This window comes from Tinamus guttatus, unplaced genomic scaffold, assembly GCF_059628265.1.
Source record: "Tinamus guttatus ecotype Peru unplaced genomic scaffold, ASM5962826v1 Tinamus_guttatus_pri_ptg000104l, whole genome shotgun sequence".
Classification (NCBI taxonomy): domain Eukaryota; kingdom Metazoa; phylum Chordata; class Aves; order Tinamiformes; family Tinamidae; genus Tinamus; species Tinamus guttatus.
The window spans coordinates 2,232,449-2,257,615 of record NW_028288638.1 but is presented as its reverse complement, the minus strand read 5'-3'; the positions used below and the strand labels follow the sequence as shown (position 1 = coordinate 2,257,615).

The following is a 25,167-nucleotide window of genomic DNA, read 5'->3' as shown; positions in this document are numbered from 1 at the left end:
CAGCCCCAGCCTTGCAGTATTTTATCTTCCCGGCCCTGAACGAACCTGACACATGTGAATAAGACGTGAACATGCACGAGGAGGCTAGTGGAAGGGGGTCTATCTAAGGAAAAGCCAGGGCCTGAGGGTGGCGTTGTGGGTCAAGGCAGATGTGATCTTGAGTAAGGGAGCCCGTGTAACCCGGGTGGCGCTGGCCTCCCGGCTCCCCTGAGAGCCTGCAGGCGCAGCCCCGCGGGCGCATAGGACGCTGGTGCAGCCACCTCGGCGGTACAGCTGGGTTCCTCTTGCCTGAGACCAGCCCTGCTGCTGGAGCAGGGCGGAGGCTCACGAGGACCTTGCCCCGCTCTGCAGTGCTCCTTGCTCGGGGGCTCCTACAGGAGCGTGGGTGCCCGTACCAGCCTTTCTGCTGCTGGCTACAGCCCGCCCCTGTGTGTCCTTATTGGATTCCTGGCCCGGGGGGTGTTGCTGCACTGATAGCAGCAGCAGCAGCAGGGAGAGCAGGCGCTGATATGCTCCAGCTGCTCGTCCTTGGGTAAGAAGGAGCTGCGGGGAGTGGATGGGAATTAAACGGGATCATGTTTCTCCTGTGCACTTGAAGAGGTTAGTGGCTATTAATTAATCCCTGCTAGCAGGAATTGGGAGTTGGAAACGGTGCTTTAGTCTTAGGGCTGCCTCCTCCCTTCCAGAGGTTGCTTGTCAGCAGTTCCCCCCCGCCCTTTGCTGTTGTGAAGGGATGAGGGAGCACAGTGAGTCTTGGTATCTGTGTTGTCCTGGTTGCTCTGAGGACAGAGACATCCGCTAGAGTGCAGGGTACAGGCCACAGCTAAAGCAGGGCTTGTGGGGAAAGGGGTTAAAAAACAAGGGAAATAAAATCTGAAAATGCTTTGTTTGGAAATGTGTCCTCTGTGTTGAAGCGCAGCGTTAGCTCGTAAATGATATGAATGTAAATGAGTAGTGTCAGGGGCTGACCAGAACGCTGCGTGGTGAGACAGTGCCAGTTCATTCAAGGCCTTTGTACAAAGTTCCTTCTAGGCTTGTTTTTGGACCTGCAGGGCTTCCTGCAAATCCTGCTAAAATCAATGATTGCCGTAGGTGTCTGACACCCCTCCAGAAAAAATAGACCGCTAACCTTGTCATACCTCAGTTTCCCCATGTGCAAAGCATAGATGATAGTAGTTTCCTAGTGCAAAGGAATGTGGTAGGGCTTCTGCGAAACTGAAATGTTCCAGGTGGTGCTTGCGGATCGAGAGGCAGTTCTTATGTTCCCAGATATGGGGTAGGCTCCACCTGTAAAATAGATCAGCGTTTTATTAATATTTTGCTGTAGTCACAGCAACCACTTATTTCTGACTATCTTAGAAAATATGTGGTTGTTTCCAGTCTACACACAGTGGAGACTGTGTAGATAGACTCAGCCTTTATATAACTTTCCTGGCATCACGCTGTACTTGTGTGTTGGAGGTTGTTCAAAAACAAGCTAGTTAGTGTTAATTAGAGCAGCCGCTTACTGAACTGGTTTAGGCAAAATAACTTTCATCAGGTACTGGGGGCAATAGAAGATGATAATGTAGTGTATCAGTAGACTCCTTGCATTGGTTTGCCATTTTTTTTTCCTCTGGTAAAGATAATTATTCAACTGTTGGACTTCTGAGTACAGTTGCTAGCCTAGAAAAACACAATGCCAGAAATTGGTGACACAGTGTTGGAGCATCTTTCCTGTGGTCTGTGCCAATGAATGAGAAGATAAAACAATCTATTCCAATAATATGAATCCATTGTAAAGTTTTAATCTTCCCAGAGAGAGAGAGAGAAAGTTTTCAAGCTTATATTCAGAGTAGTAGTTAGGCAACAGCCTAGCTAATGAAGTTTCCAGTGTGGAATAAAATATTCTTCACAGATTCTATACCAAGAAGTAGTATTTTCTAAACAAATAATTCATTTTAGTTCACCAGCTTGCCTAATTTTTATTTTTTTATCTCACTAATCTTGGAAATTGAGTTGCTGTTTGGAAGCAACTGGGAGTTCTAGGCGAATGAAGTGTGGCGTGTGCTATCCTTAAAGGAAGGGCGATACTTATTTTGTGCGACTAAAATAGAGAATCTTTCTCCTTAGTTTTCAAACTTAAATCTAGTTTTAGTGACCAGTGTCTTCAGTATGCACTAACTTCAGAAAGTAAGCTCAGCATGTGGGAATGGCATGAGAAAAGGCCAGCTTCATCTTTGCTCCTTTTCGCAACCGACCATGAACTTGGTAAGACAAGTAAAGGTGAAAGGATGAATGAATCGACCGGCTTCTGAATTAAGACTGGAATTGCTTCCTATCCTTTACTTGGGTGTCAAGATTTCAGTGAAATAGAGAGTAAGAAGCACAGCAATGCAGCAGCCTTGGTAGAGATGGGAACGACTCTTTCACTAAATGTTTTCAGGAACTGGATCCTTCTGAAGACTTCAGTTAGTGCTCAGTGCAAGAGAAGTTCCTCAGTAACGGACAGTACAAGCATAGTGTAAGGAGTTAAAAAGGTTATTTCATTGATAGGGGAGGGAATGGGTTTAGGGAAGAAAATCAGGCTTAGATAAAAGAAAAGCAGTTTAATCCTGTAGTAAAAATATTGAGAGTATATATTCCCACTTGTAATCTAGGAGATGAATGTTATTGAGGGTCTATCTCTCGCTATGCAGCTGGCTTTAAACTGAAATGGAAAAGTGCTTTCATGCACGCAGGGCTGAGCTGTTGGGTTTACATCTTAAAACTTTATAAAATAACTGTAACGTGATAAATATATGAATATGGTTGGTCTTTCTTTCCCCAACTAGGCAAGAAGAGATTTAGCTGTTTGTGTAACTGAACTTAAACATTTCCTGCAGACATTTGCAACCCAGACAGAGATGTACTGTACTAATTAGAAATAAGTGCAGAAAACATCTGACTGGAAAAGATAATGAAACGGAATTGCTAATCCTGTTATTCCAGATGGATGGAATCCACCATGTAAAAATAGAATTGAACTCTCTTTATGAACTTGTGTTCAGCTGCTAGACTAACAGAAAGGTTTTCGTTGATTGTTTTTTCTCAGTATAGTATAAGCCAGTTACAAAGATCCTGGTCTGGGCAGCTAGTTTTCCTGTTATATTGGCGTGACTGTGCTAAACACTAAATTAGAGGCTGCACTGCATTTGCTAATAAAGAAAACTCTTCTCATAGCTCAAGTCATGTTATTTGTGTATTAGCTTTCCCTCTTAATAAAACGTGTAGGCAGAGAATGAGATTTTTGTTGTCTTGTTGCTACCTTTGTTCCGTGAGTGAGAGCAAGTGAAAGCTGTAAGAATATGGAATTAATAAATAATCACATAATCTCTAAAAAAGAGAGAGTGGTAGTACAGGACGGGCAGTACGAGGGGAAAGTTGAGACCACAGTCATTCAAGTTGAAATGCCTTAGAATATTTTAGCTATGCTAAAACCTATAAAGATCTGTAGACCTGTCCTGCTAAAGCAAGCCGCCCTTAGAGATTATGTAATGTTTTTTTTTTGCAGACTGCAAAGCAGGTTGGCAGCAGAAGATTGGCTTGCCTATTATTTGGTGATGAATTTAGAAGCTGTAGTGTCTTGCTCAGACTTGTCTTCGGAGTCATTTGTTGATTTTTCTCAGGCATTTCCACGGTGTGTTCCTCTGGAAGCAGGAGCAACATGTGTCTCTCTGTGCTTAGTCCTAATGGCAGGTATAAATATATAGAGGACTGAGCTTTTGTCCTCATTACATCACAGGTTCATAACATTTGGATGGAGAGGGCAAATTAACTCCTGTTAACCTCTGTCTACTTCTAAAATTATGATTCTCCTGTGGCAAAAATCTGGGGAGCCTGCAGAAAAGGATGAAGATAAATTCTGTGCTGGTGACATTTCACTGCCTGTTAAGTGATGAGGTTATACACCAGAGTGGTACGATCCTGCCATGGGAAGTGCCTGTAGACTTGGTCTGCATTCATTACTTCCAGTTTATCACGGCATAGACCTAATTTTTCATAAGTATTGATTACTTGAATTTGCTGTTTGTCTCTTCTGGACTGCAGTATGTGCTAGAATGAGGCCTGAGGTGCCTTACATTTATCATTCACAACTCAGGATAACCTGTTCATGGTTATGGAAAATGTTTGCTCTGAGAAGCATGATACTCGTTTGGAATTTGAAACTTTCTTACATGGCAACAGCTAAGTAAAATTTTGCTCTGGAAATCCATCTCACTTTTGTTTTCTTGCACAGTACAGCTATCCTTGCATTTAGCCCAGTATTCATAAAGATAAGACATACTGTCCGTTCCTATATGGCTGGTATTTGTAATGGACCTTAAGATAGAGGGCTGCTGAGTAAATAGAATAAATGGGTCAGTTGTTAACTCTAATCCCTGTTTAAAAATATCAGTATTCTGACACGTGTTTTCAACTGTGTCCTTCCTGGTTGGGTCCTGGTGGCAGCCAGCTCCATCTAACAATATTTGCAGTATTGGTGCAATAAAAGCACAGCATAGAGAGAACCATAAAGATACAAGACTGCAGCTGGTCCTGTGCTGCTTCGGAGAGAGGAAAGATTCTCACATCCTTCCTACTCCACTTGGCCTCATAATTATTTTTAATATCCAGCCCCTCCTTATTTTTATTTATGTGCCAGTCTGGAATGAACTTCCAGTCCAGGCCGTGGAACTAAAATCCACTTAGTCAAGAGGAAAAGCTGTCTGGCCTTGAAGCAAGCTCGTGAACTCCATGTCTGGCTCCCAAGCTGATATTTGGCCGCACCATCATGCCCTTTTCCCCAGCTCCAGCTAATCCCAAACCAAGCAAATGAGTCTGAATGGCCTGTGCTCGCAGATCACCGCAAACATGTGTTGCTTATAGATGCTGTAAAGCTCCTCTGCCTTCGTTATCTGCAGTAGTCTGACCTGGGGGGGCAGAACAGGGAGTCGTCGTCTGATACAGAAAGCAGAAATCCATAAAGCAGCAATGACTTGCAAATAAATACCCATCACAGAAAGAAATTATTCTGAATTTCACACCCTGAATCTAAAAATGCTTTTCAATTGAGGTGAGCACAAAGTTTTTAGACTGAAATTTAAGAAAGCACAAGGCTTTTATACTAAGATTTAAAAAGAGCAGCAAGGCTGACTAAACTAATGAGCACAATTGTCCGTACGCGTTGAAAGGTCTTTTCTGCTCCCACTGGTAGTACAGGGTGGTTGTGTTCCAGTGCAGCCTTTCTGTTTGGCGGAACTTGGTGTCCTCTAGCCGCTGAAAGCAATGGTGCAGTTAAGGAACTTTTAGAAGAGACTAGAAGGATACCCTTCTAAAAAGAAGGGTAACTTTAGGGTAACTCAATCACTTCGTCAAAATATTAATGAAAAGAAAAAAAAAAAAGGCAGCACTAAAGAGCAGTGGTGTTTAAGCATCTTCAATAATTTTAGGTTTTCTATGGACTTTTTTGAGGGGGTCATGAACTTCAAAGGCTAATGCAGGTCCTACCTAGTGCAAGAAAATTTAACGAAGTGTCTAGAACTGATGCTACCCCCAGGTTAAGTTGGCTAAGTAAGTGGCTTGTCACAAGCAGGAGTTTCTGTTTGCTTGCTGCAGGCCACGGCTTGATGACTGTTGATTAGATTTCTCTTGGAGCATTTCTCTAGTGATCAATCCGAAGATGGCACATCTGGAAAGAGGCAGGGAGTTGTAAACTGGAGCTGCTTTGTAGGTTGTTCTTTTGCTAGTTTGCTTTTCCTAACAGTTTCAAGCTCTGGGCTGCCACATTCAGGTTTGAAGGTGCAGGTTTAGGCACGCTCTGAGCCGTCTGAATGTGCACACAGACCAAAACTGCGGGGTAATCCAGCCAGCTGGCTGGCATGGCAAACTGCTGCTCTGCTTGCAGAAATCCTGGGGTTTCATGGGGGAGCCCTTGCAAGGGGAGACGGGGAATTTGTTTTTGAGATGCGCCCGGTAACGCACAAAGCGTTGCTCTCCCCAAACATTTGCATACGGTGCAATTGAAGTACCGTGGGAAAAACACCTTAAAAGTATTCCTGTAAGCCTTGTGTAAACATGCTTTATTCACTATTTTTTATCTCTGCAATGCAAATGGCATTCCAAAAGCTCCCTCTAGTGGCTGATATTTCAAAAGAGAATTTCAATTTCTTGGGACAATCTTAATAGGTAAGATGGATACCAGAACCATGCTGAATTGCAGACTGGTTGTTCCCAAGGCACAGGGCTAGTGACTGCCCTGTGCTCTTTTTGAGCATTATGATGGCCCATAGCATAAAACCACAAAAAACACCGAGGGGGTTTTAAAGTTAGGAGGGATTACTCTTCTTTTTGGATTTTTTTTCCTCCTCTGCAGCAGTTGCTGGGGGTGGCAGCTTTCCAAAGCTTAACGGGAATGGAGAGCATCAGTTGCTTTTTTCCAGGCCATATCTGAGAAGCAGCAGGCTGATAAAATGACTCGGGTGTTACCATTGCATGCGTCCTTTTTTAAGGTTACAAGGTTATGTAAAACATCTACTTCTCAAGTGATCTTAATCTGGTTATAAAATAAATGCTTTCCATCACAATCTGTTTATTTTAGAAGAGGGAAAACATTTTTGAGGGTGGTATGGAGGGAGAAAATTGGGTAAAAAAGGCACTTTTTTGGACAACTACTTTTGCTTGCTCTTCAGAGAGCCGTCCTGCTCATGGTGGAGAATGAGGGTTTCTCCAGCCATACTAAGACCCAGCTTCATAGTGACTGCAGCTTGTAACAGGAAGGAGGGTGGGTTTATGTTTTGGGTTTATCTCAAAATAGGTCATCCTGTCACAGAGCTGGCATTTGGTGACCTTCTGTGGACCGGAAGATAGATATCATCTCCTGGGGTGAGTCCATAAAGATATTAACGGGACGTGCCGGGGGCCGGGTGTGTGTTTTGTTCTTGTGCCTGCTAATATTACACACAACAGCAAAGGCTCCTATTTCTTAGTGAGCAGATATGAGTATTGTTAAAATCAGTGGGATTGCTCATGATTAAAGCTAAGCAGGCATATAATTCTTCGCAGGGCTGTGGTTGCAGACAATTTAGGAAAAAGCAACAGAAAGAAAAGAGACAGTTTCTAGTTGTGCATTGTACTGCATTATTTTATTTAGATATTTAAAAACAAACTTGGCTATGGCTACTTCATAGATCTGGTTTGTGTGGGATTCCTGAAGGTGCTTTGCAGCAGAGAGACATTTCCCCTGCTTTGGAGTTGGGCAAGATGGAGAGGGAAAGGGGATGTGATTTGCTTGCTTTAGGTCACCCAGCACATTTTTTTGAGAGAAAGTAAGAAGACAGTCTGGAAGTACAGCTTTCTTGGGTGTGTTTTGGATTCTGTGATGAGGAAATTGCTTACAGAACAACAGTACCTGGTGGGCAAACTCAGGGGCAGATGTAGAGCTGGGAATCTGTTTCGGAACATTTTTCCATGATTGTCCATCATCACCCTTGTTCGAGCTCTAGCAGCAGTTTGGAAGCCACTCCTGGGGTCGGCAGTAACCTGTCCAGCACTCAGGAATGTATCAAGGGAGCTGGGGGCTGTGCCTGAAGGAGCAGCTCCGTGGATGACACAAAGAAAACATGAGCAAGGAAGGGAATGTGCTCAGGTTCCTTAGCATTTCCCAGCCCAATTTCCTGACCCCTTTTGTTTGGGTTGAGCAGTATGTCCCCCAAAATGCAGGTAGGGTCAAGTAGTCCTGCTCTTTCTGTGACGGAACATAGAAACTCTTTGTTTAAAAATTAAACAGAACAGCAGCGTCTGTGTACGAAACCGATGTGTAAGCAGAGCTGGAGTAGTTAGTGTTCAACTCCTGAGTCATGCGGAGACTCTCCTCTGGCTTCATTTCCCTGCGGGGAGGGCAGGGGATGCGGGGTCACAGTGCACAGCGAGCCGCTCCGAGCTGAGCCCTGATGGTTCAGGGCTTGCAGGAACATTAAGCGAGCAAAGGGTGCAGCTCAGGGGAGAGGTAGAGCAGTCTCTGCTGCTCGCTAGTGTTTCACATACTTTGGGGAGGGGGAGTTAGCTCCATTTGGCTAACATTAGTAACATTTAGGTTTTCCCAGGGCTATAGTCCTCCAGACTGTGTTGAGGCACAAGTCGGTGCAATAGCAAGAATATTGATTCATCCCATGGAGAATTTGGATCTGTCAGTAGCTGCATACCACAGCTCGCTCTCCTGAATTCTCATCAAAACTGGATTTAACTCCAAAGTAACAACCCTCTTCTCTTTCTCTTCCACTACCACGCACAAATTCACTTTCAAGAATTGTTACAGCATGTTAAAACCCCACGCAAATGTTCATGAATTGTTGGTGGCTTTCTTCTCTGTAGTTGTATTCTCATCAGCCACATATAAGCACTGGTTAAAGAACAGCAGTGATGAAGCTATGGTTATGTGGAGTTGTTTATTTACTCACCTGCAGTTCACAAAGCTTTTTGCAATTAGTTCCAGAGTACTCCCTGAAACATTAGTTATAAGTAATTCTTTAATAAAAATGATATGTTTATAACATAAAAGTTAGAGCCCTTCAGAATTACAAACATAACTAGCCAGATTGAGGAGAACCCAACTTCTCTGCCTAGATCCGAGGCTCCTCCGTAGAAGTGTTTGTCTTTTTTCCTCTTTTATTTCACAACCAAATCTGAACCACAAAGGGAGACTGTGGACAGAGAAGGGAAACGGGACAAAAATCAGTCATTTCTGCTCATGGGTGGCATCCATGCGGCCACTCAGCCAACAGTGCTATACCTGCTAGCAGGCCACCGTCTCACAGCACTTGTGATTCACCCCTCCACGGGACAGGGAATGGGATATATTAAAAACTTAAGGTTCTTTTGGTGCCTCTCACACTTCTGGGTAAGTTCTGGGAATATTTTGGTGGCAGCGAGGAGCTGCAGGCTGTGGAGAGCAGCCGGCCCCAGTGCTGTGAGTCAGGAGAGCTGTGGATAGTAGGTGCTGTAGTCAGCAGAGTTAGGTTTCAAAAGTGAGTTTTAATTAAAAAAAACTTTTTCTTTCTGCTCAGGCTCAGGTATTAGTACCAGAGACGGTGTTTCTATTATGAGTTCAGTCATTTATTATTGACCACTTCAGCGTTTCCGAAAACCGTCTGCTTGGCACCTGTAACATAGCATCTGGTCCTACCTATTTATAATATCACCATCAGCTTTGGCAGCCAGCTGAAAAACCAGAATTTAATAAAAAATGCTGGGCACAAAGGCATTTATATAAATATCAAACCGTGCAGGTGTGTTGTTCAAATAGCTGTTAAAGGCTGGGGAGAAAAGCTTGTTCTGGGACAGTGGTGCCAGTCAGGATGACAGACTGTTTTGTGGTGGTGAGGCAGTGTGAAACCTGCTGCTTAGACCTTATAACTCTAGTGCCTAAAGTTGAACCAGGAGCCTGTGCCTTCTGCACCTCGAAGTTAAGACCAGACCCCGTGTGCCTGCCAGGGAACTGTGACCTGGGTTGTGGTAGCTGCTTAGAAATGGAGCTGTTTGTTGCTAGATAAGATGGCACCAAAGTGCTCTCAGGGAAAATGGATGTGGGTTCTCTAAAACCCCAAGATGGTGTTGGCTTCTTCCAAAACATAGAGATTGTAAAAGGACTTGGCAGCTTCTGAGCAAAATTCCTCTGTGGCTCTCATTTTCCCCACAATTAATGTTTTAAAGAGAAGCAGCAACGGGGCAGAGTGTTGGCTGTTACCACTGTGACTATCTCTTTCTTCCACAAGGAGAGGCTTTTCTTTATCTCTGGATTGCAGCAAAGGCGACCAAAACACAAACTCCCACTCGAGCACGTTATTGTGCAGACAGCTTTTTTTCACCTCCGTTCTATTTTTTTTTTCTCTTACCTTTTGCCTTTGGATAGAATTGATAAGGCCTTAGCTGTGCCTACCAGGAAAAAGCACTCGAGCACATCTAGCAGTTGAAGTGCCTAAGTAGTTCCCTGCAGAACAAAGGTTATTTCTGACTTTGAATGATCTGCTGAACTGGGGCATTTGTGCAGTTCTGCACTTCAAAAAAAAAAAAAATCCCAACAAAAAGACACCCTACCAAACTTCGATGCTTCCTCCGAGCCCTGCTGGGAGCCCCAGCAGCTCGAGGTGCTGGCACACGCCGCGTCACCAGCTCTTGCTCTCACTACTGCCTGCTCCTAGCAGGATGCGTCTGCCCGGAGCACAGAAAGCAGAACCGGAGAAGGGTGGCTCTTTGTTAGTGCCTTTTTTGTTTTTTGTAGAAGCCACATTGCCGTTAGGGTTCCTTTGCTCTTAGGAGTAGTGGGAGGTGGCTGCCACTGCAGCGGTGATTGTGTTGTGTGTTTTTAAGTGTGTTTCTAAGTAGTAAGGAGGGAAATGGCAACATATCAAGCACTCTGGCTTGACAGAGTTATAAATTTAATATAAGCAAAGATCAGAGTAGTGAGATTGGGCACTGGAGAAGTGAAAATTCCCAATGAACTACTTAGCTAGTTCAGCTGTTGAATATGCATAAGTGGGATATCCTGGACAGGGGCATTTTCAGATTAAGTGCTTATATTTAAGGTGTTTAATAGTCTTCAGATATGTGTGAGTATAAAGTGCTAGTCATTTCAAGCAGCGCATTTAAAGAGACCAGACCGGGAACACTTCAGGAAAGACTCTCACATCAGTGTGCTGCTACTGCAGATTAAATTAATGGAAAATATTTTGATTTCTAATGTGAGTCACTCATTCGTATCTGTGGGAACTAGTCCTTGAAAACTGCAGGGAGGAGCATAAAGCTGGGTGAAATATGCTGTATGAATATACAGCAAGAGCAGGTACCTTCCGTCATCCTGCAGTGGCTCCAAGAAGGGCATTTACGCTATGTCCTATCATAAATAGGGTGTTTATTCTCAGTTTCCTCTTGTCTTGCCCCTTTGTGGTCTTAGGAACATTGTACAAAACGCAGGTAAAGCTTGCTTACCTAAAGCTTGCTTCTGTGAGCATTAGCATTTTTGAGATTAAGGGCTCAAGTCCTGCTGTGTTGCACTGGGGAGGAGCAGTGCATTTTCCTGTGTGACCCATCCCATTGGGCAAACTCCTTTGACTGTTTTGCTACTGAAAATTCCTGTTTTACTGCAAAATTTCGCTGGAATACTTGGCTACGGAGCCCTTTTTGCTGTAGAGTAACCACCTCACCCATGGAGCAATCGGGAAGAAGGAGAAGGGCAAAGAGGCTCTGAGATCCGTGGGGATAAATGAGCCACCTTGGCGGGGTTCCCTTCCTAAGCACTCTTGGTACCGTGCAGGGCTCCTCGCTGTCAGACGGGGAGCACTTGAGCTACTGTGCCTGGGCCAGAGAGGTCGCTGTGGGATGGTGGGGACGCGCTTTAATCATGCCCCAAGGGGGAAGGAAGAGCCTCTGTGACCTTCTCGCCAGCCCTATTTCTTTCATTCGGCCAATTAGGAGAGGAAAAGGACAGAGGGAAATGCTCCTGGATGCTCTTCATCGTACTACTGTGTATGTTTTTTTTAATACCAGGGGCATTGAGCTTCAGCCGCCTTGAAAATGCCACTGAAATCATTCTGTCAAAGCTTTAGGCGGGGTCACATATGTTAAGGCACGGAAGGCAGACAGGGCAGCCGACAGTTGGGATTGGCATTGCTTTTGTGCTTGAAAGATAGCAGTAACCATAGTCCTGCTGTAAAGTTTTGAAATAAGGAAGAGCTGAGTACATGTTCATATAGTCATTGGGACTGGCCTCTGGTGCGTGCGAGGTGCCCTTGCAAAGCCAAGGAAGCAGAAGCCAGCGCCGCTGCTGGAGACGTAGCTCCGTGCATGAGCTGAGGTCTCGGACACTCCTTTGGCGTCCGTCCCCATCTGGGTGAGCGGCCTGCCGACCTGCGACGTCTCCAGGAGCTCCGAGACCCGGCTCGTTGCTATGGCAGCAGGTTGCATAGTGACGGATTTTGTTCCTAGACTCAACGGATCTGGCTTCTCCTGCATCCGGCCCCTCCAGGAGGCCAGGAGTTGTTCTTTGGATGAAATCAGGCCCGCTTTTCAAAGGAGAGGGGAAAATTTTGGTGTTCAGCATCCTGAGCGTCTGTTGAGAAATATTTGCTGTTAATGTCGGTGGAAGGATCTGGTCAGCTCCCCGCTCCTCTCTCCGTAGTTGAGAGCTGGCACCTAGGCAGAAATAGCAGTTCCTTCACAACAGCTGTGGAGGCTTCAGGGGGATTTTCTGCTGTGTGACTCCCAACGCCAGTTCTGCTAAAGGCAGCAAGCAAATATTAACTGCTGAAGACTCCAGTAACCTTGAACATTTCTGAATGTAAGGTAAGACCCAATGGGCTGTTCTGCAGCTAGGCTGCTTCTGAGTTTCAGCTGACCTGGTCCTGATTCACACTGGAGCCCTTCAAGATAAATTTTAAGGAAATACAGCTGCAGAATTCAGGAGAACAGGTTCTGGATTGCTGATGGATCTGCCTGGCAAGATCCCATGGGAGACTGCCCTGGAGGCTGATCTTCAGCTACCACCTCCTTGGAGCTCAAATGTGGAAAGAAAGCCTGCAGATGCAGAAGCCGGGAGGACTACCCAGGAGGAATATAGGGATGTTTCCCAAACTTGCAGGGTTGCAGCTGGAAAAGCTACAGCTCAGATGAACATACGACATGAAGGGCAACAGCAGGACTTCTATGGCTACACTGGCGACAAAGGGGAGGACGAGGGGTATGTGGGCCTGGGTGCAGGTACGGCCCAGCTGGAGGGGGCTGCAGCCATGAAGAGCAGTGAGGGAGCTGGTTGGTTCTGCTTCCAAAGGGAGATTTTTGCTGTCTACAGCTGTCTGGCAGGAGGGTGTAGAGAAGCTGAACCCACACCCGGAGATGCGCTGGAAGACGCTTTCATTGTGAAGGTGGTCAAACACTGTAGCAAGGGTCTTGAGAGGTGCTTTGATGTCCATCCATGGACACAGCCAGAATGTGGCAAGGTCTTCAGCAGCCCAATTGGGCTGGCACCTCCTTTGGGTGGAGTTTGGGTCAGACAGCCTCCTTCCCACCTGTGTTCTGTAATTCTGTGTTGTGTTGGCTGTAGAGAAAAATGGGTGTAAATGAGAATCCACGCCTGAATTCTGCTTGCAGACATAATTGCTAATAGATCACATGGTGGTGACCTTGCTGTCCTCTTTTCTCCTCTCTCTGAGAGCCCCAAAGATCTCTTGTCCCTGGTGAGCAGTGTCATGTTATACCACAAATATTTGATAATGACTCGTCTCTGTAATCCCACTGGAGATCTCTTCCAACATCACTCCTTTCTTCTCTCATATTAAACAAGTCACTGAATGTTTTACTCTTGTACACTTCTGGCATGTATAAAGTAAGCCGAGTTCAGCAGTGACAGGAATATATATGTAGTAAAGAAACAAAATTCAGATATGAATTCCGTCTTTCTTTCCGTCTTTCTTTCTTTCCGTCTTTCTTTCTTTCCGTCTTTCTTTCTTTCCGTCTTTCTTTCTTTCCGTCTTTCTTTCTTTCCGTCTTTCTTTCTTTCCGTCTTTCTTTCTTTCCGTCTTTCTTTCTTTCCGTCTTTCTTTCTTTCCGTCTTTCTTTCTTTCCGTCTTTCTTTCTTTCCGTCTTTCTTTCTTTCCGTCTTTCTTTCTTTCCGTCTTTCTTTCTTTCCGTCTTTCTTTCTTTCCGTCTTTCTTTCTTTCCGTCTTTCTTTCTTTCCGTCTTTCTTTCTTTCCGTCTTTCTTTCTTTCCGTCTTTCTTTCTTTCCGTCTTTCTTTCTTTCCGTCTTTCTTTCTTTCCGTCTTTCTTTCTTTCCCTTTTTGCCAGCTGATACAGTTTCTTAGCAGCTCTCGAGCTGTGAGAACTTACAGCTGTGTTGCTGCACCCTGATCCCTTCAGACCGTGCTTACGTTGAGCGTGGAAATGCCAGGCAAGCATCTTGGCCAAGTTATCAGGTGGAGAGTTTCATCCATTTCATCCTGGTACTATGAGCTTCACAGCTGTTACAAAAGGGGAGAAGGGGAAAAAAAGATATTCTTTGCCTTTCGACCCGAAGTGTTCTGGTTGTGCTGCTCTGCGGTGTTAATGCCCGTGGGTGAGCCCGGAGGAGCCTGCGCTGCAGCAACTCTGGAGGTGAACAGAGTTTGTGTAAAACTTTGCAGAACCCAGCTTGGCAGCTATGGTATAAATAGAAGGATGTCTCACTTTTGACGTCTGCCTTCCTTTCACAGAAAGGAAGAAGTTTATGCTAGAGCTGGGGTTTAATAACTTGTGAAATACCACTCTAAAGGCCAGTCATCTGACCTGCCGAAACATTTGAACAGCATCTCAATAGGATGTGAATGGGTTCAGTTCCTTGTAGCATCGCATCTATCAGCTACTTGCTGACAGCTGGAACTGGGTAAAAGTGGGGTTAAGGGCCAGTGCAGCCTCCCGCGTTCCCCCTCCCAAAAAGTCTTTTTTTTTTTTTTTTTCTTTTTTTCCATTGTTCAGATTAACAAGATGTTTGGGACCGTGGTGGTTGGACTTGGAATTGCTGGCTTAGCACGGATCCGAGATTTGATGAATCCAATACCTTCCAGCCCTTCAGAGCGCCTGAAACTCTACGGATTTATATCCAGGTTAGACGTTTCATGTTTAACATGCGCGTTGCAATGTTTCTTTTTCTCTGTGCACTTGCCTTTGTAATAGAGAGGACTCTTATTTGAGGGGGAAAAGAGGATGTGAATAACCAATGTTTTATATTTTTCTTACGGTCAAGGCACTGTGACAAGGGAAACGCATATGATGCACATATGCCTGTTGTTCTGACTATCAGATAGGAAATGAGCACAGAAAAACTTTACAAAGGGAACAAATAGGCTGCCTTAATGAGACACTGTGCAGATTTTACTGTATTTACAATAAAAGCTAAGAGCCCTTCTCACTGCAGGGTATGTGTGATTAAAAAGAAATGTGATTCTGACTGATTGAAATTTGCTGTAGGTTCGTGATGGTACAAACTTATGATAGGAACATGAATGAGTGAAATGTGTAGAATAAATTTGCAGAAATGGCTAAAGTGTTACAAAAGGAAAAGTTGAAATACATATTTTTGCAGAGCTCCTGACACTGTAAAATAAAATTCTATTTTTTTTAGCCAGATGTTGAAACTATAGCTTTTTGAAAGAAAATCCCAATAATTTAGGACCTACGGTAAGGTTGCCTTTTAGAGAGCAATGTTCCTGTTTTCTCTCACTAGCTCCAAGCAGTGGCAGGTTAGCAGGACTGTGTTGCACATATCCCTTCCCCTGAGCATTCCTACTAGATTGCCTGCTCCATGACAGCAAAGCAGAAAGATTTTAAATAGTTAGGTGATGCAAGCATGGATCTCAGGCTGCGAATGTATTTTTTCCGGCTATTTTTAAATCATGCAGCCAGAGCCATTTGAGACGGAAACGGTCCGTTAGGTCATTCCTTTTATTGCCCTGCCAAACAGGGCTGCAGCTAGCACTGACTAACTTTAATGAGAGGGTTTCTACTATTTCTGTGGGGAAAAACACAGAAAGGCACCATTCAGAGAGCGTTTTCCTCCCTTGCTGGAAATGCTGCACTACTCTTTGCAGCCTCATCACACGCAGGCATTACCTATCTTTGCTTTCAGCTTCTGCTTGCAGGCTGTGCTCATCTACCCTAACATTACCAAGGTGTCTGCTGCAGTCTTCACTAGAGCAGCAGGCTTTCTGGGGTGATGTGCTCATGGAGGTGGCCAGAGCTCCTGCCTGTAGCGCTGACTGATGCGCTATGCATATTGCGTCGCGAGGCATCAGAGCCTCCCAGCCTGTAGCTGCTCGTAGACCTGACAACTTTGGTGCTTTTGCCTGCCGAGCCCAACACATCAGGAGAAGCTGTCCCAGAGAAGCATTATCCCCTTTCTAGTCCCAGTTAAAAAATGTTCTTGTGTTATGATGCTTATTTACACAGAATTCACAGAATCACAAAATTGTTGAGGTTGGAAGGGACCTCTAGAGATCAGTTAGTCCAACCCCCCTGCTCAATTTGAAAACAAAACAAAAAATAGATGCACAGTTTCTATAGTGATACCACCACCTACATATATATATATATATAACCTATATATATATTATATTACCTATTATATATATATAATTTTGGGGGGCACTCCACTGCTCTCTGAAAGTGCTTATCTCTTTCCTGGCTGCAGACTTTCTTTTCTGCCCTTGTTTAGGGCAGAAAAGGGCAGACTGTGGGCATGGGAACAGTTTCAGATGTTTCTGTACAGCATGTGATTGGGAAGAATGGACTGTAATGGTTATGCCTTGATTGTAGTTTTGTGTTTATTATGTGTTTATTGTGTTAATAACCAGGAGAAATCTGGGCAAAATTGATGAGGCCAAACAGATTAGCCTGGAAGAAGCTCTGAGAAGCAAAGATATCCATGCAGCCTTCATCAGCACAGAGAACATAAGTCATGAAAAAAACATCAGGTATTTTGTGTCTTTTTTTTTTCTTTTTCCATAAGTTTCCGTAGAGGAGCCATGTAAAGCTATTCAAGGAGAGGATGTGAACCCCTGAGGAGGGACTGCTAGACTCGAAGTCTGAAGTGGGCAATAGTGACTTCCCTAGAGCACTGGTTGGGGTGAAGATGCATTCAGTTCTCATAATTTCAGTCGGCTATCTCTAGGCTTGTGTATAAACTGTATACTGTCTGTATACAGGCAGTTTAAAGCAGAATTCAAAGCCTTTCCTCAGAGATCAGATAGAGGAAGGATTCGGTTTTCCTTTTCAATGTCTGGAAGTCAGAGTTTGCAGTACTCAATACTTCAGCATTTTAGTGACTTGCTTCAGATGAGTGAGGTCTGTGGTGAAAGGAGAAACAAAACTGAGCTCTCCTAGTGCTTAAAAATCTGATGTAGCCAGAGCAACATCCTAGTAGGAAAGGTGGCTTTTATTTCTGTTACTCCATGTTGTGCATTTCTTCATTGGGGGCTGACTGCAGGAGTCGGAAGCAGTAAGTACAGTGGACAGAAATAATCTCCATGATACAGTTATTAAAGATTGCTGTTGTATTCTTTCAGAACGTTTTTAGAAGCCGGGAAACACGTCCTCGTTGAATACCCCATGGCTTTGTCTGCTAAGGCAGCCCATGAGCTCTGGGAAATGGCTGAGCAAAAAGGTAATGGCATTTTTCTCGAGGTTATAAACAGTACTTAGACACTGGGTATCACCAAAGGCTTCTGACAGGGAGCAGGGCCCAACTAATGGTGCTGCACGAGGAAGCATGCCTGTCTCGGAGGGCAATTGAGCTAGGATTTAAGATGCGTGCCAGTGAGGAAGCAAACGCACAGATATTGAGCTAAGACTATGGTATGTTTACCCACACCGGTGCCCTAATCCCCAAATTCGGGCACTGACACTTTGGCTAAGACAAGGGAAGTTCTGTTGTAGTCGTAGCAAAGCACTTAATGAGTGTAGCTCTTGCACTTGTGCACTGAAGATAAAACTGGAAGCAGCACCCTAGCTTCCGGTGCTTGTCACGCACTGTCGTTCCTGCTATTGTGAAAAAGCAAGCTTGCAAGAAATCTTATTTCTATCAAAATCTCTTTATTTCTGGAAAGCACATGGTCCCATCTCTGCAGTACTGAGGGTTGAAGCCTGGCAGTTCAGCGGAGGCCAGTCAGTGGGGTTTTATGCAGCTGTAAGAAAAGAAATGATGCTAGACAGGAGGAGAGTGCAAAGCGTTTGGACAAGTTGCACTATTTATACCGCTGCTTTTTAAAAAAATTCCTTTGTGACTTTGTCCTACAACACCGGAGGTATAGAATTTCCAACTTTGCCTTTTCCCGGTACCAACACCAATTACTGGCCTGTTCCTAGCCAAATGGCTTCCCATTAAGCAGAATTTATGCCTCCGCTCTCAAAGCTGCAACAGTTACTGTCAGCAGCCTAAACTGACTGTCTTGGAGACTGTCCAAAAAAGCATGTTTTGAGTGAAGGCCAGATTCAGATGAGAATTGGCTACTCTCTCTTGCAAAGTGGCCCAATTAATTGCAACTCCTTAATGTATTGTTACAATCTGGGTCTAAGATTTGTGCTGTGTTTTTTTTCTTCCTAATCTGCTTTCCTAATACCCCGGGAGGAAGAGTGTAGAGCAGAGAAGTATGAGGGGAAGGAGGCCAAGAATTCACCCTTTACTTTGAAGACTAATCCTTCAGCCTTAGTTGGGTATTTGGTTTCATTGCAGAGTTTAGCTTAATCACACAGTGCTTGCTGTTGTTACAGACTCTGCTTCCTGCGATTCATGAACCCCAAATTGATGCCTCAGCACTGAGCCCGAGTTTGACTTTTCTCCTGACATCATTTTGCCAGTCATGAATGAGGATGCTTTTAAGTGATCTCCCTCTGGTGTCTGTCGAAGCTTTCACTACTCTTTGATTCATGGAGAAAGCTCTTATTTAATCTGGCCTGTTTTTTTTGCTTTTCTTAACAACAGATAAAGTCCTCCATGTGGAGCACATTGAACTGCTGACTGAAGAGTACAAGCAGCTGAAAAAGGAGGTGGCTGGGAAAGACCTGGTGAAGGGAACATTACATTTTACGGGTCAGTATCTATGAGAAGATGTAAGTTTGCTCGGTTTTAGCCACCTGCTTGTCAGAGATGTCAGCCCTCTTAGGCTTTATTCGTTCGTTTGGATGAAAGGCCATCTATAAATAGGCTAAAGATATACATGTTCTGGACGCTTCCGTGAAATTACAGAACTATCTGAAAAACACATTTGCCTTAACAACTGCCCATTGCTTTGTTCATCTTTGTGCTACCTCTGATGAAGAAAGTACACATGTACTTTGTTGAGTGGGGCAGAGAATGCTTCTTCATCTCTCCTGTACTGTGATGGTAGTGACCAGTCCCCTTCATTCATACAGAGCAAGACAGTCCCTGAGCAAGTGTCCCAGTTTCCAGTGGAGGTCTTCAGGCTTTTCCATAGTGTTTTGGTCTTGGAAGAGCTGGGAGAGATTGCTGAGCTTTTTATTTTATTTTCTTTTTTTTTTCTATCTACCTACTCCATTTCCTTGTGAAACCACCTACATGCTTCTGCCCTAAACATGTCCTGAAGCATTTGCTGAGTCTGTATTTTGTTCTGCCTTTGGTGTCATAGTCCAGCAGCTGATCCGTCTCAGGGCTGACCATGTTTATTGAATTCCTAAATGGTGACATTTCCACTGATGGCTTCCCTTCACTCTGATGTCCAAGGCCACACCACTTCAGTCTTTCCTGCCCAGGGCCATATTGTCTTTCTCATTTCTCAACTGTTTGTGTCGCTGTTGCACCAGGTAGTGTCCTTGATGAAAAGCAAGCAGGATTCCCAGCTTTCAGTGGAATCGCCCGGCTGACTTGGCTGGTTGACCTTTTTGGAGACCTCACTGTTATCTCGGCCACCCGAGAAGAGCAAAAGGAGACGAATTATTCCAGAATGACAGCCCATTTTCAGACTGCAAACAAGAAGTGAGTAACGGCCAGGCTGCTGCAGTATCTTCTGCAGGAATTCTGCATCTCCTCTTCTTTCCGTGAAAATAATATGAACTATAATGCTTGTACTAGTGTCATGTAGTACTCTCAGTTGGAGGCTGGGAGGGAATGACACATTTTGGACAGAAGTATAATGAACTGAACTAAGTATAATGAAGGGCGAAGGTGATAAATTCACTGCTTCTGCTTAAGTTTTAAGTTCTGAAATGTCCTTGGATTTTCCAGAGCAGGGCATTAGTTTCATTCTCATTTCCTGTCTCTCTGTTTTTGTTACGCCAGTCTCATGCTGCAAGATTAGAAATTCAACAGTCAGGAATTACCTGTCTGTTTGCTCAACGGTGACTTTCTGATTTGCATTTTAGAATAATGAGGTTAATCTACCCTTTATTATATGAAAACAATAGCCTTGCTATAAAGTAATTTATTTTTAAGTACTTCGTAAGCATCAGCTGGTGTTCCGTACTGGGTCCTGAGCACTCAGCTTGGTCCTAAGTCTGGAGGTACGTTTGTTTTGCTGGAAATTCTCTGTTTTGGTCATTGTGACTCATACACATACAGGTCATGCCTTTTCATATAGGTTAAAGTCACCTATAACCACAAACTCCTGAAAAAAAGATTGCCTGTAGAACTGGGTATTTGGGGAGTGGAGGCTCAGGGCTCATTTGAACTGCTAGTTTCACTAGAGCTGAAGCACAGATCAGGCAGCTCCTGCAAAGCCCATTGCAGCTTGTCAAGCCTCTGCCCTTTAAACCTTTGCCTCTCTCTAAATAAAACATGGATGCTCTTAGCAATGTGCTGTGAAGCTTTAATGAACTATTATCGAGTGAGATTCGAATTAACTCCAACAGGTGGAACTCGCAGGTGTCCTGTCTCCACTTAGCCCTCAGCTGCTGTGGGTGGTATCCGTTAGATGCAGAATGATTTCTGAAATCCGTATATTTTTCCTGCCCTCTGCAGCTAACAGAGGGCTGCCTTCCTCAGCCCACTGCTCCCTATTTGTATGGGTCAGTGTTTTTCCACCGTTAACATGTCAGGGTTCCTGGTGCCGGCCCGTTTTATGCCTCCAGGATAATTCACATGGCTGGCAAGTTACACAGTGTTCTAGTGGGCTGCCTGCAGGCTGGCCAGCTTCCTGCTGACCTTCCTGCCCTGACGTCAACAGAGCAACAACACGAGAGAATTTGGCCCCCCTTCTCGAGCAGCTCAGATTTGCCCGGCCTGTACCTTGGTGCAGCTTCCCTGAGAGGTGTCCCATCCTTTTTTGGCAAGGCAGGAGCACCTAGCCTTGGATTTGTGCCCATGCTGGCTGCTGCTGTGTCTCGGGGTGAATTTTGGAGGGGAGTGCTGACTCTAAAGTCCAGTTCCCCGGGAGATGACCTCTGTCTCTGTTATGTTTCCAAGATAGTGGAGCTGACAGCCTCTCTGTCATATAACATGGAGCAAGCCTGGAAAAAGGCAAACCTCTGACGACAACACAGCAGGGTTGGGACTGCGGTTCCTATCCCTGTGTTCCCAAGCCTGGATTCAGCAAATGTCAAAAAGGAATTTTTAGCACAAGCTGGAGGGATAGTGCTTTGTGCAGCCTCTATTTCTGTGTTAGCTAGGGGTAAGGTCTAGCTCTCCTCCAAGGTAAGGCAACTCTTGTCTGATGCATGGTAAATAAAAATTATCGATATCTTCAAATCATAAAAAAGGAGATGTTTGAAAGAAATTGGACATATTTTCTGAATACATATTCTGATGATAAATATTTAAAATGGTGTTTTGTCAAGATAGAAGCTGGCAAATATCTGATGAAATAGCTTCAAACTCAGCATCAAAAAAATTGCGTAGTACATACTTTCTGCAGAAGCTGGTATATGAAATACTGATCTGAGTGGCCCCAGGATGCTCTCAGGCATAAAACTCTTCTATAAGTACAAAGAGAGCACGTTCGTCCTTACGGTTTATTCAGCTGGTTGCAGTCCAGCCACTAGGGCCACTGATCAGCAGAGGAAACTAGGAGGCAGAAAAGCAGAAAGTCTCCTCTTCTGGGCTATGAGTAGAATTTAGCCACAAGAGCGCTGCTAGTCTAATATCTGGAAAGGTGCAGTGACCATAAAAAGTCAGCGTAGTTTATTTACTGCAGATAGTGCTTCTTTTGTAAATAGTGCAAGAGGGAAACACATTTGGTAAAGCTTTATTTTTTTTCCTTTAACTGAAAAGCATAATTAACCTGGCTTTATTTATCTGTCAAAAAACTTGGGTTTATTGCTTCTAAATAATATTCCTAACACTTATAAACTAAATAATAATATATATGATATATATAAAAATATGATAAATATACAAAAATAATATTCCAAACACTTATAAATAAATCCATGGATAGATAATACTTTGATACAATTCCCATTGAAAATGGATAATCGTTCAAAAAAAATAGACCTTTGCACATTTCTGACATAAAATGCAAACTTGTTTCTTAAGCTGCATAACTACTTAAAAAATGTGCACAGTTATCACAAATCTTCACAGCAAGAGAGGGACAGAACTTACTATAGAATTAATGTGAATTAACATGTTTTGTTTACCAGTCAAATAGAATCAGCCTCCCTTTGGTTAAAGGACTAAAAGTCCAATTGCAGAAAATGATAAATCATGAGCGACATGAAGATTTCCTGATCTAAATCAGTCATTTTAATCACTTGATTAAATCCTGCTTGCTCTGCCTGGTTATGCTTGTGGTTCAGCAGCTCTCCTGGGCTGGAGCAGGAGAAGGTGCTAGCTTGAGTCCCGTTGTGCATCTGCTCCAGATAACCCTGCAGAGGTGGCCCTCTACTGACACTGCCCATTTTGGAGCACATCCTGTCTCGGGCTCTATGTTTTTACGTGGCACAAAGGGTTTCCTTTTGCCTGCCCTGCAGTTTTTTGCCCATACCTGAGATAAAGCAACCCCCAGTAGCAGTGACCTGAACCTCTATGGCTGTCTGCTGTTGTAAGGATGTAAAAACAGTTGTGATGAGCAAGAGGAAAACACAGCTAGCTCTGTACCCTGCCTTTGACCATGGGCCACGTCAGGCAACATGGATGGAAGAGGATGAGACCATGAGAAGCCCCGAGTGCTGTGTTCCTCAAACAGCCTTCTGGCTGGCAGTGGCATGTTGCCTTGGGACCTCCTGTCCTTGCATTTAACAGTCCTGTGCAGATTTTCCATCTGAATTTTTTTTCCAGGCTATTACATGAGTGATTTTTTCCGTAGTTTGTGTTCAGTCAGGTCCATCTGGGCCAAGCTTGCAATTTGCAAGCCAATTTGCAGGATCTGTGCATGGCACTAGGGACGAGTAACAAATAATTTATATTGCATATTGAATGCCTAAGAGGGGAAGGGCTGCAGAGGCCTGAGGCAGAGAGCTCCACAGGACGCATTCAGCGTAGGCTGACGAGGACTTCTCTCCAGGGCTAATGATCATAGAATCACAGAATCATAGAATGCTTAAGGTTGGAAGGGGCCTCTAGAGGTCATCTTGTCCAACCCCCCTGCACACGCAGGGTCACCTAGAGCACGTGGCACAGGGCTGCGTCCAAGCAAGTTTTGAAGATCTCCAGAGAAGGAGACTCCACAACCTCTCTGGGCAGCCTGTTCCAGTGCTCTGCCACCCTCACTGTTAAGAAATTTTTCCTTAAGTTCCTGTGGAACTTTGATGCTTCAGTTTCCAGCCGTTTCCTCTAGTTTTGTTGGTGGCCATCACTGAAAAGGGGCCAGCACCATCCTCCTCATTGCCTCCCTTGACGTACTTATAGACACTGATTATGATCTTGAAGATTTAGTGGGCTGCGCTTGGAGACAGAATTTGTTCTCTCATGCTATCAATGCCCTCGTAATTTGTGAGTGGCAGACTAAAGTGGGCTGTAAAGGACTGTGGAAGGGCTATCAATAACCGAGGGAGAAAAATATTCTGCATCTTCTAAACAAGCAGTAATGAGTGCTGATTAATGGGCTGCAGAAAGTTAATGGTACGGTTTAGGCAGCTGAAAGAAGAGCAGGAGGAAAGGGGTTGTCTGTGACTGGCGCTGAGAATCATTTAGCAAGAGTTTGCTGCCTTGGGCCATGATGCAGGGTTTGGTAATGGCTTTAGTAGTCAGTGGCACCAGCGCCTGGCTTAGAGGTGGTGGCTACTGCTGCAGCTCATCACATACTGTAAGACAGGACTTTGATTAAGAAAGACCTCTCTGGTTCTTTCCTTCCCTGCAGGCAACCATTGAGAACTAGAACTATTTGTTTTATTCTATTTCTTCATAAATGCTCTTTTTTTTTTTTTTTTTTTTTTATCTCTGCTGCTCCATGTTAGGCCTCTGACTTGGATCGAAGAAAGAGGACCAGGAATGAGACGTGAGAAGAAGATCAACTTCTGTTTCACAAGCGGCTGCCTGGAGGACCTCCCCCAAGCCTCAAGGTCAGCTGTAGGCCTTTTCATGCAGGATCAGAACCTCTTTGCCAAAAAACTGCTGGGCCAGGTATCTAAGGAGGAACTGGCTGCTGAGAAATGGCGAATTTTGCGCTGTCTTGACCTGGCAGAGGAGATCCAACAGCACTGTGAGCACACGGAGAGAAGAGATTCCTAAGGCCGCTTGCAGGGACCAAGGGATGTAACAGCACGAAAGGTGTAGGGCTAGAGTTCCCCACAGGGCTACAGCTCCTCACACAGTTGCTATTTCTGTTTTGTTACCTACTCTCTGACTAGTTGTGACTCCTATGCTCTCTGGGTGCACTGGAGAGCCTGGGCCTTACCCAGTCGCTTGTGGTGTGTGCCAGAACTAGGCAACATGTTACCCTGCTCTGCCCTGCCAGGCATATAGGAACCAGCATATAGGAGCGATTTTCATATGATTGCTCCCAATAAATTCAATGGGAAGTGTCCCTACGAGCAGAACCTGGAATATGGCAAATATTAGACATAATTTCCTTCATGTTTTTTTTCCTCCTCTTTTTAGATATGTCTTAAAATGAGAGACATGTAGCATCATCTAGAATAAAACAGAGCATTGCTTTATTAGTATTTTATTCACTTTACTTGATCTGCAGAACTTGAGCCATTCTGACCTATCCTTCTAGATTCCCTGAACTGTTCTGCGTTTGCTCTAATTAGTATTTGGTGGTGTATTGAAGGCAAGGACTAAGGTATAATGAACCAAAGACCCTTTATTAAACACCAAATACAATGTATACACTGTACTGTCCCAGATACAATCCTTATTTGCCTAAAAGCACGCGAAGCACAGTTACTAAATAAACCAGTAATCTAAAGGATTACGTCAAGAGTATCCAGTCAGCTTCTTGGTCACGCAGCAGCCGCACAGTTGCATTTTTCTCCTTTTTCTTTCTTTTGCTCCTTATTTGCTGATAGAACACCTGCACTGCTGTCCTTGAGGTATCCCGTACTACTGTCCTTGAAGCAGGCCTCCACATCTCCCCCTTCTTTATTTAACTGTTGTATTGCCATAGCTGTTTTTAATGGAGCAGGTAACTTGGTTAAATGATCAATCAATCAATCGTTGAACACATAATAAGAAACAAAGCAGACACGCTCACAATAAACAAAATACAGTTAGTACTATAATTAGAAACTTATCAGCGCAAGTTGTAAAGGCAT

General features: G+C 44.3%; 1 protein-coding gene across 3 annotated transcripts; it reads left to right on the top strand.

Moving 5' to 3' along the window:
- Window positions 1-416: 416 nt before the first annotated feature.
- BLVRA (biliverdin reductase A) lies at window positions 417-24,603 on the top strand. Of its 3 annotated transcripts, none has more exons than XM_088520856.1 (7): window positions 417-532; window positions 14,500-14,627; window positions 16,374-16,493; window positions 17,085-17,182; window positions 18,500-18,607; window positions 19,339-19,510; window positions 23,866-24,603. In XM_088520856.1, the coding sequence occupies exons 2-7, from the start codon at window positions 14,509-14,511 to the stop codon at window positions 24,137-24,139; spliced, it is 891 nt and encodes a 296-aa protein (XP_088376982.1). In that variant the 5' UTR covers window positions 417-532; window positions 14,500-14,508; the 3' UTR covers window positions 24,140-24,603. The 3 variants fall into 3 exon arrangements, with proteins under 3 accessions (XP_088376982.1, XP_010222075.1, XP_088376983.1); XM_010223773.2 differs by having other exon boundaries at window positions 502-600; XM_088520857.1 differs by lacking the exon at window positions 417-532 and adding an exon at window positions 6,663-6,882.
- The last annotated feature ends 564 nt before the right edge of the window (window positions 24,604-25,167 follow it).

What these genes read in the sequence shown, in the direction of transcription:
- BLVRA (XM_088520856.1), top strand. Translation starts at nt 14,509, where the DNA reads ATGTTTGGGACCGTGGTGGTTGGACTTGGAATTGCTGGCTTAGCACGG. An exon ending in AGTCATGAAAAAAACATCAG is followed by an intron (nt 16,494 to 17,084) that starts GTATTTTGTGTC and finishes GTATTCTTTCAG; the next exon opens with AACGTTTTTAGAAGCCGGGA. An exon ending in GGGAACATTACATTTTACGG is followed by an intron (nt 18,608 to 19,338) that starts GTCAGTATCTAT and finishes CTGTTGCACCAG; the next exon opens with GTAGTGTCCTTGATGAAAAG.